Source organism: Nilaparvata lugens, chromosome X (assembly GCF_014356525.2).
Source record: "Nilaparvata lugens isolate BPH chromosome X, ASM1435652v1, whole genome shotgun sequence".
In the NCBI taxonomy this organism is placed as follows: Eukaryota; Metazoa; Arthropoda; class Insecta; order Hemiptera; family Delphacidae; genus Nilaparvata; species Nilaparvata lugens.
Window position 1 is genome coordinate 73720717 of NC_052518.1, and position 21574 is coordinate 73742290.

General features: G+C 33.5%; 1 protein-coding gene across 1 annotated transcript; it reads right to left on the reverse strand.

Moving 5' to 3' along the window:
* Positions 1-489: 489 nt before the first annotated feature.
* On the reverse strand, positions 490-15323 carry LOC111058073 (THAP domain-containing protein 2-like). The gene is made up of 3 exons (XM_039441608.1): positions 15096-15323; positions 3481-3706; positions 490-885 (listed from the first exon to the last, which is right to left on the reverse strand). Exons 2-3 carry the CDS (start codon positions 3528-3530, stop codon positions 696-698), a joined length of 240 nt encoding a protein of 79 aa, XP_039297542.1. The 5' UTR covers positions 3531-3706; positions 15096-15323; the 3' UTR covers positions 490-695.
* Positions 15324-21574: the final 6251 nt, after the last annotated feature.

Below are 21574 nucleotides of genomic sequence, written 5' to 3' on the forward strand. Positions count from 1 at the left end.
GCTCCTTTAGACTCGGGAATTTTCAAATTCTCATCCAAATGAATAAGTGCATCAGCGACAGAAGCGCTGAGCACTTGGGTGGTGAAAGTACTCCTTAGGATGTAGGGGTGTCAGGTAGCCCTTCCCCGTAAATAATAGAAAATTTAAACATTAAAAACTATTTTTATATAGCATCTAAGTCATGAAAATTCTGTTTTTAGATTTTTTAGTTGCTCCTTATATGTAAACATTTTTTTTTAAATATCACAGTCACGTAGATACGGCCACCCCGTCTTTTGGAGTAGATGATAAGTCGTCGGTCCCTACTACCTAAAAAGTAGTCATCATACCTTTCACTCATTACCCACGCACAAGCCTGAGAGCTTATGTGGTCATAACCCTCAGTATTATTATATTATTAAATAGGATAGTTGCCCCCAATCCACGAAAATTTTAGAAAATAAACATTAATAAGATAAAAAATGTTTTTTCTGGTTTTTCAAAAGACAATCAATTCATATGGCAATGAAACAGTGAATGTAGAATATTTACCTGATCTAAAATGAAATATTCAACTTAATATTCTTGATATTTAATGCATTTCATCAGAGAATACAAAAAAGGAGATTTTATGCTTTTTGTTGAAATTCCCCGGTGTTTACATTTTACTAATGACATTAATACAATAAATGTCATTTATTTAGTAGTGGAAACACTTACTTTTCTTTGAAGTTAAGACGGAAATGTCGAAAATATGGTTGGTACTGCACCATCAACCGCATAGTTTGCCCAGTCCTATCAAACATATTATCTTTAAAATGCACAGAACAGATGCGGTCGCTGTCTTTGGGCTGCCACTCGTCTCTGCGCATGACCTTGGCCCATTTAGCTCGATCTTTGGGGAACCTGCAAGTAAACAATCCAATGGAGTTCAATTCACTGCAATTAAATAAAATTGAGTTGTCTACTAAACAGTAAAATGCAATAACCACTCATTTCAACAACTGCAGTACGATGGCCTCCTTAAAATCATAACGAAATAAGAGTGAATTTATTTATTCAAGTGAGTAAATCATTGCTTTATAGTTATTGGTTCTAGTATAAACGATAGCATCGGTGCATTTACTTGATATAAGATATAAGATAAGATTCTTTATTTCGCATCCAATTTACAACAACAGAACAGCGCACAAAACTAAAAAAGATAGCAAATAAGAATAATAAAACAATACTTAAGACAACTTTTTAACCGAATAAATATGAAATTTGCTGATAATACTAATCGTATTAATTCAAAGAACAAAAGTACTGATAAAAATCGAGGTAGTCAGGCCAAGTTAACCAATAGTTTAAATATAACAATAATATAAACAGATTAAAGCAAAGGCAAATGAATTAGGCTTACATCATTTAGCCATTTGATTAAATTTAGCAAATTGACGATCTTCAATGAATGAATGATTTTCTAAGTGTATATTTGCTTTTAGAGATATATCGATGATTTTATAAGGTATAGTCATAGACCTTAATGATTTTCATTGATGTATTTAACAAATTTAATAATTAACAATGCTTATATCTGTGGTGATAGTTTATAACCGATTCTTCTATAAGGTAATATACTTCAATTGTTTTTGTCAAAATGAATTAAAAGTGTACTGGATCCAATTTTAAGTATTTGCTCCAATTAAGTATTTACTTAAACAGTGACGTTGTAAAGATCTTCCAATCTCTCAGGGCTGAAGGGGAGGAGAATTTTTTTCAGGTTTCCTTTAATTAGCTGTATTCTATTGCAGTTATTGTATAAATTTTTTATCGGAGAAGGTAGAAGATTGAAAAATTTAGGAGTCAGGAAAATAAAAGATTTTTTAAATAAAGTGCAGTTTGGTCTGACACCTCGGATAAAACCCTCATCAGCCTGCCTTGTATGATGAGGGTCAGTTACAGTATCACTATAATCTATTGACACGCCATCATTCATACTTATCAAATAGAATATAGAGAGCACCTTATATACATATAGATGTCTTACCGGGAGGATGCCAAGTTTATCGAAAAGCGGGAAAGAACTGTCACGAGGCCCCACTCCAGCAACTACCCTTATAAATGATTTTTGAAGCTTGATTATGGGTGACATAGTTGTGAAGTAAGTACTGCCCCAGCAGCTTAAACCATAATTAATTCTAGCATGAGCAAAAGAATAATAAACCTCTTTTAATGTGTTGATATTGCAAATACCCTTCAATTGATACATCGTCCTGAGGTAAAAATGTAAAGATTTTTTAAGATATTGGGTAGGATATGTGGTTGCAATAAAAATACGTAAAAGATAGACATTCCAACTGTAAATATTATAAAAATATTATTAAATAGATCTTATCAAGAATAATAGAATCATAATCGAATAATTTATTTTCATAACCTGAAAAGTACATGAAAATAGCTAAGCCGTTGCTTAGGTCAAGCTGGTTACGAATGGTCTATTTGGTTTTTCTCTATATTAGGTAAAGTCATTCTTTGAACGTTATTTGTGATGACGGTAACCGAGTACTGTGACTGAAACTGGCGGGGTCGCAGAAAACTACCAGCCCTGAAAACCACCACAACCAAAAAAAATTGGACAAATTGGGCTTTCCGATCCAGCTTGTCGCTTCACGACGCACACAACAAGCTTGGTTTACTCGCGGAAATCCACCACCCCCGGCCGAAAAATTCTTTTGAACAAATGTTGAATTTCATTCCAATATAATATTAAAATTTGTATAAGTAATAAATATAGTTTTCTATTTTATTAATCATATTCAGCTATCAATTTCAAGTAACTGGTCAAGCAGTCAACGGTTTGGTCAATAGAATTTTTCAGTTGAGTGGAGCCAGGATGATCATCATTAATAATATTAGATCTAACCTATAAAATAGATAATGCCAATTGACCACCTTCTCTGATCTGAGCATATTATATCTGAGCCTATAAAAATCATAGTTTTTTTTCAATACAGTTAGATACTAGAAGGAGATTTAAGAAAAAGTGATATTAACATTATGCTTTCATAAATTTGATTTCCTGAATATGATGGAATTCCTCAATATACGAATATTACTAAAACTTATAATAACTCCTATAATGAACACTTTTAATATGCCTATTTACTTTTCAGCCTTTTTAATGTTACTACAAGCTAAGATGAATGCAGGTTCAGTGCTGCCAAAAAAATGGGAATAGACCCAGTTTGTCTTTCACTATTCCACTTGGGTGGCGTCCATAAAGACTGAACATTTTTTTGGTGAGTGGTGGTTTTCAGGGTTGGCGGAATTCCGACAACTCAAAGCAGCAAACAGACAGATTTCATATCAAGGTGGGCCGTACACTGGAACCGATTTCGTCCGAATCAAGGAGGATCCTCCTTGGTCCGAACTAGCATTGGCCGAAAACTACCGAACTCGTCCGAAGTTGTTCTGTTTTATAAAGTTGTAACTATGGCTATGGACAATGATACTTACTTGATACTTCTGTAGTCTTCACCAGCAGCCAGGGCTGCGGGAATCGTCATTTTGTCTTCCCTTTAGTAGGGGTCGTTTATTCCCTATGGTCGGTAGGTGTGATCGTATACAAACTCGTCCAGGCTGTAGTATGGTCTATTGCTAAGGTAGTATTTTAGTTTCCTGATGAAGACCTTTCTGTCTTGGATATTTAATCCAGCATATACCTCCCTGTCTTCCTGTGAACCTGTAAGTATATACTTATCTTGAGTGTTCAATACATTGTTTTTCAGTTTTATTTTATTATTATCCCAGAGTATGAGCTTTTTTGTTTTTTTTTTTTTTTAGGTTCTATTGGCATTACTTCATAAATTTTCTGGCAAAATGTCATCAAGAAGAAACTGTATTTATCATCCACATGACTCAAACATCAGCTGCCAGCTCACCAATTCAAGTTTCACTTTTAGTCTAATCAGGTTTTTCTTTGAGAAGTTTCGTGCAAATCTGTATATGATGGTTTCACGGTCAAGTTTGTAATTTATTTTACACAACACTGCATGGTGGTCGGAAATCTTATTTGGAACAACCTTGACATTAATTATTTTCTTCTCAACATTATGATAGCATCCATCTATATTAGTTGCTGATGCTTGTGTGATTCTTGTTGCAGGCAGATAGAGCAACCATTTTGTGTCAGCATGCTGTTCAGGTCCTTGTAAGTTTGCTTGTCGGTCTTTAGGGTGTGTATATTTGTGTCTCTCAGTACAACTATTTTATAATTTTGAGCAGAAAATTCCTGTAATAGGCCTTCAAGTCTTCTTATATAGTCTTTTTCCGTTGCATTATCAGAAGATCTGTATGTTCCTATTATTAGCAGTTTCAGTGATTAAAGTTTTATTTTTACAGCAATAGTTTCAAATGCTTTCTCCATTGGCTTGTATGGTTCAGATAGGGTTACTTCTTCAACGCTTGATACAATGTCATTTTTTCTGTAGAGTGCTACTCCTCCCACAAGTGAATTCTGCTAAAGAACTCAGCAGCAAGGGTGTACCCAGTGATATTTGTACTCAAGAGCTGCTCATGTTTCAAGCCATGTTCTGTGAGGATTATTATATCATGTGAGCATTGGTTCAATTCTATCTGTAGTTTTTCCATTTTATTCTGTAAGCCTCGTTGTATATTGGGATGGTAGACTGTGATTGCATTCTTCCTAAATTGGTTTTAGAATTGGAATCCTAAATTCTTCCTATATTCATCCTAAAATGGAAGATGGAAAGAATATTATGGAATTCTGTGTAATTCATGTACATCGCATATTTCCTGCACCATCTATTGACAATCAACAACTATCAAAAAATAATTTCATCTTTGAAACACTGATTTAGCCTATCTTTCTTTTAATTCAACACTTTACTGGTAGATATTACTACCAATTGATTGAGAATAATATGTTTTCGGAATAATAAATGCTGCATGACTAAGCACATAGGAAGTCCGTATTGAGATGCAAATGAAAATATTGATTGTCAGATGAATTTCATGATTCACCAAATAAAGTTAAGTGTGACATATGATAAATTGACTCTTTGGCGGTAAGAAGTTCGCCGGGTAAGCTAGTAAAATGATTGAAATTATTAAAATAGGTATCAATGTGACAACTTAAAATCTCTTCAAGTGTAAAAATTTAATAGTGGTCGAATTATAATAGAAACTATACAAAATATGCATTTGTATAAGAAGATTATTACAACTGAATCCATTGAAAAACATAACGTGGTTTGCAGCAGTGATGAATTCAATACATTCTACTCCATAGAGACATAAGTTCTGTTGCAGTATTCGATTAGTAACTATAACGGCTTTTGCAGCAGTACGTGGGGTACACATGACGAGTTTTGCAGCAGTATCCAAACTTTGACGACCATTTTCATACCTTTTTAACGTGTTCTGTAGCATTTAACAAGTGGGAATAGTTGTATATGAACCCAGAGAGCAAAATGGCGGTCTTAACTCAAAATTGAAAAAATTGAGATAACGAGTTTTGAAACTGGGCTACTCAAATGGAAAATGTTGTCAGCATTAGCACCTTTAAATGCTACCTTAAAAGGTGGCTTTATGAAATTGGTAGGGACGCCGCATCGCGGCTCATCCAATCCGCCTATATCCATTGAAGATAACCCCTGGTTGTGAATGTTCGTCTGGATATGTAGGACGCTGAGAGCATATATGAGCCCAGAGAGCAAAATGGCGGTCTTAACTCAAAATTGAAAAAAATTGAGATAACGAGTTTTGAAACTGGGCTACTCAAATGGAAAATGTTGTCAGCATTAGCACCTTTAAATGCTACCTTAAAAGGTGGCTTTATGAAATTGGTAGGGACGCCGCATCGCGGCTCATCCAATCCGCCTATATCCATTGAAGATCACCTCTGGTTGTGAATGTTCGTCTGGATATGTAGGACGCTGTATGTCTCTTAAAATTATTCAGTTCGTACTACTTTTTTTTCTTGAATCACATGAATTACACAGAATTCCATAATATTCTTTCCATCTTCCATTTTAGGATGAATATAAGCTAAGCTAAATTCAAAAGGTGAATGATAATTAAAAGGTGAAAGTAAATTCATGAGGTGAATAATTTTTTCCAACATTTTCCAGTTTCTCAATTATAACGGGAGTGATAATTATTTTTATAGCTCTTCTAAGAGTGGGCACACACCAGTTAGTCAAGACAAGTCTAGTCACGATTAGTCACAATACTTCACATAGTTGCTTATGAAGCAACACACACCGATTAGGTAGTCATTGCAATTAGACATGTATTCATAAGCAACTATGTAAAGTATTGTGACTTAACGTGTCTTGTCTTTTCTTGACTAACTGGTATATGTCTAGCCTAAGAAATGATTATCTACAGCTGGTACCAATCAACTACACTAACTTCAACTCCAAACCAAACTACCGTTTTAATTCCAGTACACAATTTATCACAAGGTGACGTGTTTATTATACAGCTGGTAACTTTAGATGCCAAATCATATGATCTTGAATCATGATCATGTTTCCGTTCTTCAGTAGCCGCTCGGCCGAAAATTCCGGGATATTCCTGTACAGAATGTGACATAGATAGTGGCTGTTAGTCCTGGTACAATTATTTAGCAGGCGTTGCTGCACAATGCCAATGTTATTTTGGTGTCTGGTATTGTAAATGTGGTTTGATAAAATGAAAATTGTGTTTTTATTATGCCAGATGACAATTACTAAAACTTTAATATAAATCTGTCTGATATTCAATACATGGAATTCCTGGTAAACTAACTCCGTTGGGTAGCGACTATCCCTGTTCAGGCAGTTTTTATTAATTGCACGCTGTGCTACTGCCAGGGGCTCCAAGGTAGGATAGGATGAGGCCCCTCCCCAGGCCAGGATGCCATATGAAATTATTGATTGAATTTATGAAAAGTAAACTATTCTGAGTTGAGAAAGAGGAAGAACTTCTTTCAGGAGTCTGAATGCATTATATCATTCTTGGAACCCGCTGCCTTAGGTATGCAACATATGAGGAGCTTAACTCAGTCTGTGATCTATTATCACTCCAAGATACTATATTGCTCCACACGTTGCAATACCCCACAGCCACAGGTGGCCGACTTATAATCATCGCATGAGTGAAGTTTGAGGACGAGGTCCTGCGATGGGGCACTATTATTGATTTTGGAGTATATCTCCAAATTAATAACAATGAATTATTTGTTGTTGGTTATCCATCTTGTTTTCACTATTATTATTACTATTAAATTTTGTAAAACTTTAAAGTGAAAAACACTCACATTCTTTGATGTGGCGACGTCCGTTTCGTGCTGGTATTGCACATTGAAAATGGCTTGAAAATGTGCAATACCAGCATGAAACGGACGTCGCCACATCAAAGAATGTGAGTGTTTTTCACTTTAAAGTTTTACAAAATTTAATAGTAATGAATTATTAGTTTTATCATGTTCATTGCAACAAACCTATATAGGAACACTTACTTGTTTACTAAGAAAAAATCAATGATTTTTCTTTGAAATAGTAGGCTAGATATTCTTGAAAATTTATTTTGTATGAAGAAACAATTTTTTATATTCATCAATTTGAATAATATGTCAACTGTGGGGGTGTGATTGAAGAATTTACCAAAAATGTGACAAGCCACTAACCATGTCTACACTGTACTTTGATGTAGTTCACCCGCTTCAAATTTATTGTTGTTATCGAATTGCTATTCTATTCTGATAATAGTCATATGAATTTTTTTCAATTTTGAACAACTAGAAATTTTAAGACAATTAACTGGGCAATTAAAGTGAACTTTAAAGTCTCAAAATTGTGTATTTGGTGCGACCAAACATTTCATTATTATTATTACTTTTAAATAAGCAGCCAAATAATCTATATATATACATAGATATCTGTACAAAAATAATATAGTTGTAATTTTGTGCATTATATGGTGGCCATTGTAGCCTAATGGGTTGTTGAAGCTACTGGTGGTTTTTACTGTTACTGATAACTTACTGTTTGTTATGTTCATGGCCTCACATAAGTGAAATACAAACGTAAGTAGGTAATGGAATTATACAAATGCACGCAGGAATTTTAGGCAGGTGAAGTGAACTTCAGACCTAAACTTGCGTGTGGTGTCACCTAACATTACTTTTTTAAAATTCACTTCTAAAATATTTTGTGTAATAAATATAAAGCTCCATTCATATCTACCGACAATGGCCGACACAGCGAGCCCGAAATCGACCGACATAGACAAGGCTTCAATTTAATTTGAGTGGTACGCTGTTCCGTGTCGGTGCGATCGACTGTTGGGAGATATTAATATGCCTATTGAAATAACATTGAAGTAATCGATGTCGGGCATGCTATGTGTTGCTCGTTGTCAGAAGATGTAAATTGAGCTTAAAAAAATAACACCAGACCTGGTGTTACATACCTTAGCTATTTATAAGGTTTCCAACCATGACATGCACTGCACACGCTAACCGCCAATTATGAGCTTCACTTCGAATAAGATTGTCTTAGTATTTCACATTAAAAATTGATTATATATTCCACATGCAAATGATGCTTGAGTTTTGATTGTTGAATACGGTCTATTCTTGTCTTATAGCACATTTTTGATCGATACTTAGTGAAGTGGTTACCTTAATATTCAAATAAAATACCATATCTATAGCCTAACTGTGTTGATATTTCTGAAAATAACTTTGAAAACAAGAAAATGTAAGAGCAATGATTTAATCTTTTTAATTTCTGTAATAATTATTAACGTTCTTGACGATATAGTCATCAAAATCATGTTTCTATCTACAAAATATCAGCATAATAATACTACCTGAAGTGAACCAAACTAACATAAATTTCATGGATTTGGTGTTATTACCTAGGCTTAGGCTATTATATTGGCAATGGTCATTGTAATAGAGACCATTGAAGAGCTAGAATAATGGCTTTTATTGACTAAAATAAACTGAGATAAAATAACAAACTTTCTGATGATTTAGAATAATTCAAACAACTGATTTATGACATATGATTATCATATCATTCTTCCCTCCCAGTGGTGGAACCTACCGGGGCCAATCTACGAATGTTGACAGAAACTTCTCTTCCATCAGAAAGTCTTACTTGAGCGACATGAGGGTTCAAATGAATAATTTCTACCTTTTCAACTTCAGGATCATGCTTACTGCGTCTTACAAAGGTCTTCATCCATGCCTCCTTGGCCTTGATCAGCCAGGATGGCAAGTTTGTCATAGACGTGGGATTACGAGGATGAATGAACATTCGCTCGTGAGGTGTGCAATTGATGGTCGTGCAGAGAAGCGAGCGAATGCTGCTTAGTGATTCTAAGAGTCCCTTTTCCCAGTGAGAAGTATCCATGTTCCTGGACCGTAGGGCTAAACGGATTGTCTTCCAAATTATTCCATTGTAGCGTTCCACCTGTCCATTACCTTGAGGGTTGTAAGGTGTTGTGGAACTGGTAGCTACACCCTTGGACATTAAGTAATCTTTGACATCTTTTGATAGAAAACTGGTCCCTCTATCAGTGTGTATGTATGAAGGATAGCAGTATGTGGTGAATAAGTCATTGAGATTTTGAATTACTGTTTCTGATGACATGTCTCGACAGGGATAGGCAAAGGGAAATCTCGAATATTCATCCACAATAGTGAGGATGTACTTGTTTCTAGTTGATGATGGCAGGGGTCCTTTGAAGTCAATGTTGATCCTTTCAAAAGGCCGAGTTGCTTTTATCAATTTTCCTTTGAAACAGTTGAATCTTGGCTTCAGCTCTGAGCAGATCTTGCATTCCATGCAGACTTCTCTGATGTCATCTACCGAGTATGGAAGGTTATGAGCTTTAGTCCAGTGAAAAAATCTTGTGATGCCGGGGTGGCAGAGGTCTTGATGATATTTTATCAAGTCTTGTTTTGATGTGATACATCCCATTATCACACATGCTCGAGAAAGAGCGTCAGCAGTTATGTTCTCTTTTCCAGGTCGGTAAATGATCTCATAGGTATATTGAGATAGCTCAAGGCGCCACCTCATGATTTTTTCGTTCTTCACCTTGCCTCTTGCCGTGCTATTGAACATGAATGAAACAGATTTTTGATCAGTAATAAGTTGAAAGAAACGACCAGATAAGTAATGACGCCACTTCCTAATAGATTCTACAATGGCATATGCTTCTTTTTCAACTGATGAGTGTCGTTTTTCACTTTCGTTTAGCATTCGTGAAAAGTATGCAACAGGACGTTCATTGTAAGATAGTGTTGCTGCTATGCAGAAATCTGAGGCATCAGTCTCTACAGTGAGAATGCCTCCTTCATCAAAAACATGTATTACAGCTGCAGCTACCTCTTTTTTAAGATCTTCAAAAGCTGCAAGGGCCTTTCCTTGAAGAGGGAAGAGCGTACAGTGTGCCAAGGCATGAATTTTACTTGAAAAATTTTGTATCCATCGAGAGTAATGTGCGAAGAGGCCCACAGTTCTCTGAAGAGTTTTGGGATTGGGAGGTGGGGGCATATTAAGTAGAGGCTCAAGGCGTTCGGGATCTGGACGTAATGATTTGTTTCCAACTAAAAATCCTAGGAAACGTATCTATTTTTGACAGAATTTACTCTTCTCCTTGTTTATAGTAAGTGAGTTATTTGAAGCTGCTGCAAGAAACCGTTCAAGATTAGTGTCATGTTCTTCTTTTGAATTTCCACAAATTATGACGTCATCTAAATAAGCATAGGTATCAAATAATTTCTCATTTTGTATGAGTGAATCAATTACTCTTTGAAAAGCTGAAACACCATTAGTGACACCAAAATGAATACGACAGAACTGATAAAGTTTCCCACATGCTTCAAATCCTGCGTATTGCCTTTCTTCAAGTAAGATTGGTACTTGGTGATATGCGGATTTCAGATCTACAGTACTATACCAGGAATACTGAGCTACTTTGCGAACTAAATCTTCCATATTTGGAATGGGATAGGCGTCCAATTCAGTGAATTTGTTTATAGTTCTAGAATAATCTATAACCATCCTTTTTTTCGGATATCGGGTTTAACAACAAATGCTTGGGCACGCCAAGGTGTGTGGCTTTCTTCTATGATGCCATCTTCCAGTAATTGTTGAATTTCATTTGAAATGAAATCTTCATCATATTTTGATAATTTGCGAGATTTGGTTGTAATTGGTTGACAATTGGGTTTTAGATGTTGAAAAAGGGAGCAAGGAGGAATTTTTGCTTGAGTTATTCCGCAAATAGTAAGAGGTGGCTTATTACCTCCAAATGGTATTTCTATACTGGAGAAATTGTTCATAAATTCGTGCCCAAGAATAATATTTTCACAGAGGTCTTGCATAAGCATTAAGATTGTGTTTGTATAACTTTCTCCCTGAACTGTTAAATTCACGTTAACTTTGCCTCGGATTTGTGGTGTGAAGCGTTTTGAGCCTAAAGTTACTTTTCCTATCTCTGGTATAACTTCTAAATTCAGTTTTTTGCATAGGTATCGTCAATAAAGTTGCCAGTTGCTCCAGTATCGATCAGTGCTTGACTTTCAGTTCCGTTTATGGTAATAGGAATAATAACCTTTGAAAGACATTTTTCGGCTTGCACTGAAGGTGTTAGTAATGTCAAATTACTAAACTCTCTTTTTTTCTCTAATACGGAAGATTTTGAGTTACATACCCGAGCAAAGTGTCCCTTCTTAACACACTTCTTGCAGAATTCGTTTTTAGCTGGGCAAAATAGTCGAGAATGTTTTTTGTTGCCACAAAAAAAGCATGCTTGCCCACTAATACTAACAGCTGATAATGAGGAGTCTGAAGTGTCTTTTTGATTAGGAATTAGATTTGATGCATTCTCTGTATCTTTGCAAGCATTAAGCTCAAATGGAGGATTAGATTTATTGTAGCATTGTGATTGATCTTTTGCAGACTCAAAAGCTCTTGCACGATTAAGAGTTTCATGCAAAGACATATCTGGGCTTTCTAAAATTCGTTGGCGGATTTCGGATGAATATAAACCTGCAATCAATGCTTCTTTTATGTGCTCCTCTCGATTCTCTGTAGCAGAGATCGCTGTAAAATTACATTCCAGGCTGAGTTCTTTCAGTTTTAGGAAAAAATTATCGATGGACTCACCTTGTTTTTGTTTTCTTATAGAGAGAAGGTACCTTGTAAAGATTTCGCTTTTCTTCTTGATAAATATGCCTTCAAGGATGGAGATACTTTCCTCGAATGTAGTACAATCTATTATCAATTTGTAATTTTCAGCTGACAGCAAGGTAACTAAGATATCCAATTTCGTATCTTCAGTGTAATAGTTTCCTTTCAAGTAGGCATCCAGCATTCTTTTCCAGTGTCTCCATTCCAATGGTGCACTAGGAGAATCTGGATCCACACTTAGACATTTTGGTTTGAAAATTTTCCCAATTAATTCCGAGTTGAAAGATGTATCAACGGGTTCATTTCGAGATAATTCGGTAGGCTTATCCTGATTCCGTGATGGAGATTCAACATTATTTCGATCCCGGGTTTTCCTCTTTGGCATTTTGATTACCGGTACTTATTTTAGTCAATAAAATTGTAATAAATAGAGACCATTGAAGAGCTAGAATAATGGCTTTTATTGACTAAAATAAACTGAGATAAAATAACAAACTTTCTGATGATTTAGAATAATTCAAACAAATGATTTATGACATATGATTATCATATCAGTCATTCACACGCCTTTTTTCAACACCAACAGAGATTTTTATAAAAATTTATATCAAACTACCTACTAGGTTCACAACGAAGTTTAAAACATTTTTTAAATAAAAGTATAAAGAGACAAAAATGCTATAAATAGTGTTATAGGTTTGCTACATGTTTTGTTACAGCACGCAATAATATTTTCAGTGTTTTTTTTTTAAACACTTGATTAAATTGGAATGAAGTAACAACAATTGAAATTTTCTTTGAACGCTGCTTTTAGTGTTCATGGGGCTGGTTAAATACCAATATTTTCATCAGATTTTTGTTTGAATCCTTGTATGATTCAAATAGTTCTTGATTATTGTATTATTCATACAGTTCACAATTTTATGCGTATTTATTTGTTTATATTTTAATCAATTATTTTTGTTTTTCTTTATTGAATATCCATTATTTTTTTACTTGTTGAATATATCACAAATGTAAAATTTAAAGTATAAATACCGTATTTTTAAAACTCATTAATATGGCTGAGTTCAATTCTCCCACCACAACCCTCAAATTTTGAGAGTCTACTGTTTGAACATAATTTAGTTTGATGATGCAGCACACAACGAAACGGTCGTCACTAACATGAGTTTCAAAAATATTTCTACTTTAAAGTTTACATGTGTGATATAATAGCTAGTAGTTCTGTTAACAGTAGACCTCACGCAATTTTCTCATCAACTTATTTTTCAAATGTGAGAGTATTGATACTGATAATGGGCACGCATCAGTAAAAATATTGAAACCCTACCTTATAGAAATAGACACGGCCAGACATCTGTATAATGCATGCAAATCCTCTTGTCAGCTGATTGATTATGAATAATATTCTATAGTCTGATTCTATCTTCAAAGTAGATGATATACAGAGTGTCCCACCAAGGTTGTAACAACCGTTGATCATATATTCTACTCATCATTTCTGACAAAAAATGTCCAGTAAACTTTTTTCCTATCGACCTTAGTTTTTGAGGTATTCAGATTTTTCGATATTTTCAGAATGTGCCTACTTCCAGGCATCAAATATTCAATAACTCGAAAATACTGTTCGAATTTCAATTTCAAGGGTATTGTTGGAAAGAGAAAAACTTTTCAAACAAGATTAATGTAATTTTATCTGTTGTTAAATATTTTGTAGTTTTTTATTAGGGCTTAAACTTGAAAAAATGCTATTCTTCAAATTCAAATAGAATTTTCTCGATTTTTCTCCAGGTAATTAGAGTGGTTTCAATATTTCAAAAACTTCTCCATTTACTACTCTCTACTCTTCTTCATCTACTCTCTAGTCAATAAATAAAAATAACAAGCGAAGCTCTGTGCCCCGACATTAAATGTAAATACTGATTGTTGGATAATTTTCATAAAAATATAGTGCATCAGATTAAGCTAAGACTAAAGCTGCGTTTACAACAGAGTTAATAACACAAGTTTTTAACATTTTTGTTATCAACTGATGTTAATTACGAAAGTCAATAACATCATGTTAAGCTGCGTTTACACCGGAGTTGATCAAAGGAAATGTGTTATGTTAATAACAAATAAAGCCTCTTTTATCGCATTAACTTTTGTTAATAACAGGTTACTATCTTCCCCGCAACCCCCTTGCCAAGCATCCCTACAACTACAGCTGTTCCCTAATAACTACAGCTGCAGACTAAACACGTGAAAAAGTTATCAACTTTTGTTGATAACAAAACTTGCATCCAAAAGAAAATGTTATTAACTTATGTTTTAAACTCTGCTGTAAACGCATTATAATTCATAGTTGCTAAAGCAACTGCTATGCTTAGCATAGATGCTAAAATGCAATAGGCTACTTGCCCTACTTTAATAAACTCTATTGAGAAAATAGAAGATGCACATAGATTACATTTTGATCTTGCTCAATGGCTATTGAATATGTTTGTATTAATTTTGTTTATCTTTAGATTGACTAATAACTACTGTATTCCTAACTCTACCGTTCTTTCTGTAGGCTAAAAAATACAGCAGATTCTAATAATCCTAATTTTATTATTTACACTTTTTATCAATAACATTTTTCAGTGGGTAGGTAGCCTATTCAATATTACAGTATCTAAGTTTCCTAATCAGGTCCCGATTTGTTGTAGCCTACTGAGTATGGATAGGCGAAAATTATAAGTGACAAGCATTCACGTTATTACTTATATCCAGTGTGAGTATTATTCGCCACGGTCCATAGATCGGGGAATCGTTTTATTAAAATTAAAAGTGACTGTTCTGTATAATTAGCAATACTTGTTTTGAAGGTACATTTCAGATCTAAAAATTATTTCAAATAGAGCCTAGGCAATATTATTTTAATCTTACCTGGTACAGTGATGAATAGCCTAATCATAGCCTACTATTAACCGTTTCAACTTTCTGTTTTAAACGAATTCATCAATATTATGTCTTTGTGTTTAATTAGTCTTCTGCTAAAGAAGGACTTATTTATAAAAATAAACATAACAAGTTATGAATAATTTTGTATCTACTGTACTTTGTTACATCCTGACTGTTCAGTTTGTTTATAAAACATAACCTAATCTCCTTACAATCCTGCTAAGCATAACCTAAAAAATGATCAGTAGAAGCGCAATTTAGCAGCTTCTCTTTGTCTCAGAAACAGAGTAACGGCCAGCAACAGTCACAGTTATAACATAGCTATTTGAAAGTATTCTTTGAGTATCTATAGTGAAGTCCACGTTATAATGGTAGTGTACGATTTGCAATGGTGTTGCTATCCTTGTCTATCGTTCAACAGATGTGAAAGAGTTAGGGGTTCGTTTTTATTTGGGTTATATTTAATAATGTTTTATTAGGATAGGTTAGGTTTTTGCTTTAAAATTGCAATATACTAGAAGGGGCTAGGGTCTAGGTAGAGTTATGTTTTTTGATGTTTCAAAGGTAAAAGGATAGGTTAGGGGGTTAGGATTTTGCTTCAAACCACATGTTCGAAATGAACCTTGTTCATGAAATGAACCATATATTTGTGAACATGTTCATGGAATGAACCATATGTTTATGTTTTGTTCTAAAGATGACGAATAAATCTGAAGTATTAAATGTGAAAGGGTTAGAGGTTAGGTTTTATCTAGGTTATATTTAATAATGTGTTATTAGGATAGATTAGGTTTTTGCTTTGAAATTGCAATATGCTAGAAGGGGCTAGAGTGCAGTTGGAGTTATGTTTTTTGATGTTTCAAATGTGAAAGGATAGGTTAGGAGGTTAGGATTTTGCTTTGAAATCCAAATTATTAAATGTGAAGGGGTTAGGGGTTAGTGGTTAGGTTTTTTTTGGATTATATTTAATAATGTTCCATAAGGTTAGGTTAGGTTTTTGCTTTAAAATTGCAATATGCTAGAAAGGGCTAGGGTCCAGGTAGAATTATCCTTTTTGATATTTCAAAGGTGGAAAGATGAGTTAGGTTTTTGCTTTGAAATTGCAATATGCTGGAAGGGATTAGAGGTTTTTCATTGGAATTGTTATGTTTATTGATGTTTAAAATGTAGAAGTGGAGGTTGATGGTTCGGTTTTTGTTTTGAAATGACAATATGCTGACTTAGTTATAGTGTTTTTTAACATCAGTTAAATAACAACTGTTATATTTTATTAGTTATATTTTTCAAAAGTACGCTTCCTTTTATTGAATAAAATGATAATATATTGATTATTATATTGAAGTTAATGATAAATATCATCATTGGATAATAATATCTTCATCAAATAGAATGACGATTGGCTCCAGTTACAGTGCTCGGTAACCATCATCACAAAGAACGTTACATTCAAAGATTTGACTGAATGGAACGGGAAAAACCCGTTGCTAACGCATGCGCGATACGGTGCTGTCTGAGACAGAGAGTGATTTGTCGCAATTTACCTAACCATAGAAGTGGAATTTGGAATGTTTACCTGCTAAGCTGAACTTGGAATGCTGACAACATGGCCAGCTTGATTTGTTCTGTAATTTCAAATTGAAGATATTAATATTTTATAATGAAAAATTGTTTAAATCTATGATTGATGAGTCTATTCAGATTAGAAAAAACATTTATTAGTAGATTAACTCCTTATTCTTCTATATTTTGAAATTTTTCAAACACTATTATCAAGTTGGCTTAACCGGCAAATTCAAATTCAAGTTATCAACCGGCAAATTCAAATACTGTATGCTAACCATGAACTAAAGAAAACTAAATGATATAGGCTACCAACTATGGCAACTATAATAATATAGAAAAGGGATATTTGCTTGTTTCAGCTTTGAATCTTAGTAGAATAACCAACATCATAAATGTGTCCAGGCTACTTGATGAATCCTTCGAATTATCACAGACTACCCGTACCGGTAATGAGATTTGTGCGTTGGCGGTCAACAAAGAATATAAGCAATTTTATTGAAAACATTAAGGATAGAGGATTTTACTTTAGTAAACATATCTGATAATCTTGTTAGTAATTCGTACCGTAGGCTTATAAATTAGTAGCATACGAGTACTGAAGATCTACTATAGAGTAGATGGCTTGGCTGTATGAACAAGTCTAATGTTGCCGGTTATTTATCAACACTACAAGGGCCAGACCATATTAAGCGTTTTTGGAGTCGGCGAAGCAGGAAACTCTTGGATTGGTAAAAGAAATGCTTAATATTGTTCTTGTAATAAATTGAATATAATCTGGCCCTAACGTAGAAGAATGAGAACTTTCTTGAGACTGAATACAATTTTTGAAGCTTCAATTAGAAACTCTATTTAGTTCAACAAAAACGTTGTTTTGTCTGAGAGCTTGTTGATGGATATACTTATTTATTGAATGTCCAATGGTATATCTCAAGAAGAAAAACCATCACTGTCCTTCAACTTCCCATGAATGTTGAGAGATCTAAATTTCTTATTGAAAATACCTAATATATAGTCCTACGGTATTGTATTGTAATTCATATTTGAATCCAAGATCCTGGTGACTTGTTTAAAATAATCAATCATATTTTATTCGTCAAGAAAAATAGTTTAATGATGATTCGAATAATGAATTTTCATAATTGATATTAATGCCTGAATATAGAAATCAAGTAATAGTTGGCCTACCATTAACTTTCATAGGTAGCCTATTCTTATTTTGTAAAATCTTTATTCATCAATAGACTAATAATTATTATTTGTTACCGTACTGAGTCATAGATATAATAGCCTTTCTATTCTCCTGTAACAGCTAACCATCAATTTAATATAATAATAATATGTTAACTTATTGGAATTAATGTAATATATCATTATGGAATTGAAGATTATATATTGCATATGGATGAAGAAAAAATAAATTTGAGATTTTGCAAAAAATAAAATTAGAAATACAGGCTTAGGCATACCCAAAGTGACTAAAAATAACGACATTGCCTATTCTGTCGAAAATGCTTATTTTTTAAAATGACTTCAAAGTATTATAGCTATTATTTGTTTCAGATTAGAATTATTATAGCAAGCCTTGTGTCACACCTGACAATTAAAACAATGCTTTTATAGCTTCTATCAAAACAGTGACACTCAATTTTTCATTACCGTACCTACCTTTTTTTATTCCATTACAAATTTATTTTTTGGTACCTGCGCATTTGTCTCAGTAGCCCGAATGAATTGTTGAAATGTTCAAACTTTTGAAGCTAGTGGAATTCTACTAGCCAGCTATATACTGTTGATAGTTGTTACTATTTCGCTCGCAGCCAATGGAATAGCCAGGTGCGACATAGGGTAATTAAAAATGAAGAGTATACTCAAGTACAACAATATAATTTTATGGATAAGGATAAATGCTGAAGCTGCTGCATTTAAACCAAAGTTGTCAACAAAAAAATTTGTCCACAAATAGTATTCTACATAAAGTTACTGTTCTTTTGTAGAGCAACAAAATAGAGAACTTGTTGCCAAAGAATTGGTCTAATAGCGATTGTATAGTTTGCGAGGACTTGTAGAGGTAGAAGACTTTGTTCACAACTTTTTCAGTGTTTCTCATATTGGTTGGGAAACTAAACTTTTTGTTTAAAACAAGGATTTCCAGAAACTGCCTCAATTTGTTGAGAACTCAGTTAGTAGACAACTCTGGTGTGAATGTGGCCTAACTTTAACAGCAAATTAAACAACTTAATTATTGAGTAATTCTAGTTTATTGCAGAAAAGCTACATAACCGACATGAATTATTTTGCATTTAGTAATGAGGCATCAGATCATAACTAGTTTATTGAAAACCAAATGAATGATAGAAGAAATTATAACAGCTTATTTCGATTCAGTAAAGAATGCTAAAATGCAATAGGCTACTTGCCCTACTTTAATAAACTCTATTGAGAAAATAGAAGATGCACATAGATTACATTTTGATCTTGCTCAATGGCTATTGAATATGTTTGTATTAATTTTGTTTATCTTTAGATTGACTAATAACTACTGTATTCCTAACTCTACCGTTCTTTCTGTAGGCTAAAAAATACAGCAGATTCTAATAATCCTAATTTTATTATTTACACTTTTTATCAATAACATTTTTCAGTGGGTAGGTAGCCTATTCAATATTACAGTATCTAAGTTTCCTAATCAGGTCCCGATTTGTTGTAGCCTACCTGAGTATGGATAGGCGAAAATTATAAGTGACAAGCATTCACGTTATTACTTATATCCAGTGTGAGTATTATTCGCCACGGTCCATAGATCGGGGAATCGTTTTATTAAAATTAAAAGTGACTGTTCTGTATAATTAGCAATACTTGTTTTGAAGGTACATTTCAGATCTAAAAATTATTTCAAATAGAGCCTAGGCAATATTATTTTAATCTTACCTGGTACAGTGATGAATAGCCTAATCATAGCCTACTATTAACCGTTTCAACTTTCTGTTTTAAACGAATTCATCAATATTATGTCTTTGTGTTTAATTAGTCTTCTGCTAAAGAAGGACTTATTTATAAAAATAAACATAACAAGTTATGAATAATTTTGTATCTACTGTACTTTGTTACATCCTGACTGTTCAGTTTGTTTATAAAACATAACCTAATCTCCTTACAATCCTGCTAAGCATAACCTAAAAAATAATCAGTAGAAGCGCAATTTAGCAGCTTCTCTTTGTCTCAGAAACAGAGTAACGGCCAGCAACAGTCACAGTTATAACATAGCTATTTGGAAGTATTCTTTGAGTATCTATAGTGAAGTCCACGTTATAATGGTAGTGTACGATTTGCAATGGTGTTGCTATCCTTGTCTATCGTTCAACAGATGTGAAAGAGTTAGGGGTTCGTTTTTATTTGGGTTATATTTAATAATGTTTTATTAGGATAGGTTAGGTTTTTGCTTTAAAATTGCAATATACTAGAAGGGGCTAGGGTCTAGGTAGAGTTATGTTTTTTGATGTTTCAAAGGTAAAAGGATAGGTTAGGGGGTTAGGATTTTGCTTCAAACCACATGTTCGAAATGAACCTTGTTCATGAAATGAACCATATATTTGTGAACATGTTCATGGAATGAACCATATGTTTATGTTTTGTTCTAAAGATGACGAATAAATCTGAAGTATTAAATGTGAAAGGGTTAGAGGTTAGGTTTTATCTAGGTTATATTTAATAATGTGTTATTAGGATAGATTAGGTTTTTGCTTTGAAATTGCAATATGCTAGAAGGGGCTAGAGTGCAGTTGGAGTTATGTTTTTTGATGTTTCAAATGTGAAAGGATAGGTTAGGAGGTTAGGATTTTGCTTTGAAATCCAAATTATTAAATGTGAAGGGGTTAGGGGTTAGTGGTTAGGTTTTTTTTGGATTATATTTAATAATGTTCCATAAGGTTAGGTTAGGTTTTTGCTTTAAAATTGCAATATGCTAGAAAGGGCTAGGGTCCAGGTAGAATTATCCTTTTTGATATTTCAAAGGTGGAAAGATGAGTTAGGTTTTTGCTTTGAAATTGCAATATGCTGGAAGGGATTAGAGGTTTTTCATTGGAATTGTTATGTTTATTGATGTTTAAAATGTAGAAGTGGAGGTTGATGGTTCGGTTTTTGTTTTGAAATGACAATATGCTGACTTAGTTATAGTGTTTTTTAACATCAGTTAAATAACAACTGTTATATTTTATTAGTTATATTTTTCAAAAGTACGCTTCCTTTTATTGAATAAAATGATAATATATTGATTATTATATTGAAGTTAATGATAAATATCATCATTGGATAATAATATCTTCATCAAATAGAATGACGATTGGCTCCAGTTACAGTGCTCGGTAACCATCATCACAAAGAACGTTACATTCAAAGATTTGACTGAATGGAACGGGAAAAACCCGTTGCTAACGCATGCGCGATACGGTGCTGTCTGAGACAGAGAGTGATTTGTCGCAATTTACCTAACCATAGAAGTGGAATTTGGAATGTTTACCTGCTAAGCTGAACTTGGAATGCTGACAACATGGCCAGCTTGATTTGTTCTGTAATTTCAAATTGAAGATATTAATATTTTATAATGAAAAATTGTTTAAATCTATGATTGATAAGTCTATTCAGATTAAAAAAAACATTTATTAGTAGATTAACTCCTTATTCTTCTATATTTTGAAATTTTTCAAACACTATTATCAAGTTGGCTTAACCGGCAAATTCAAATTCAAGTTATCAACCGGCAAATTCAAATACTGTATGCTAACCATGAACTAAAGAAAACTAAATGATATAGGCTACCAACTATGGCAACTATAATAATATTGAAAATAATATAGAAAAGGGATATTTGCTTGTTTCAGCTTTGAATCTTAGTAGAATAACCA

Coding starts and splice junctions, on each gene's coding strand:
- LOC111058073 (XM_039441608.1), bottom strand. CDS start 3,530: ATGACGATTCCCGCAGCCCTGGCTGCTGGTGAAGACTACAGAAGTATC. Junction 886..3,480: donor GAAGACTACAGAAGTATCAA/GTAAGTATCATT, acceptor GTTTACTTGCAG/GTTCCCCAAAGATCGAGCTA.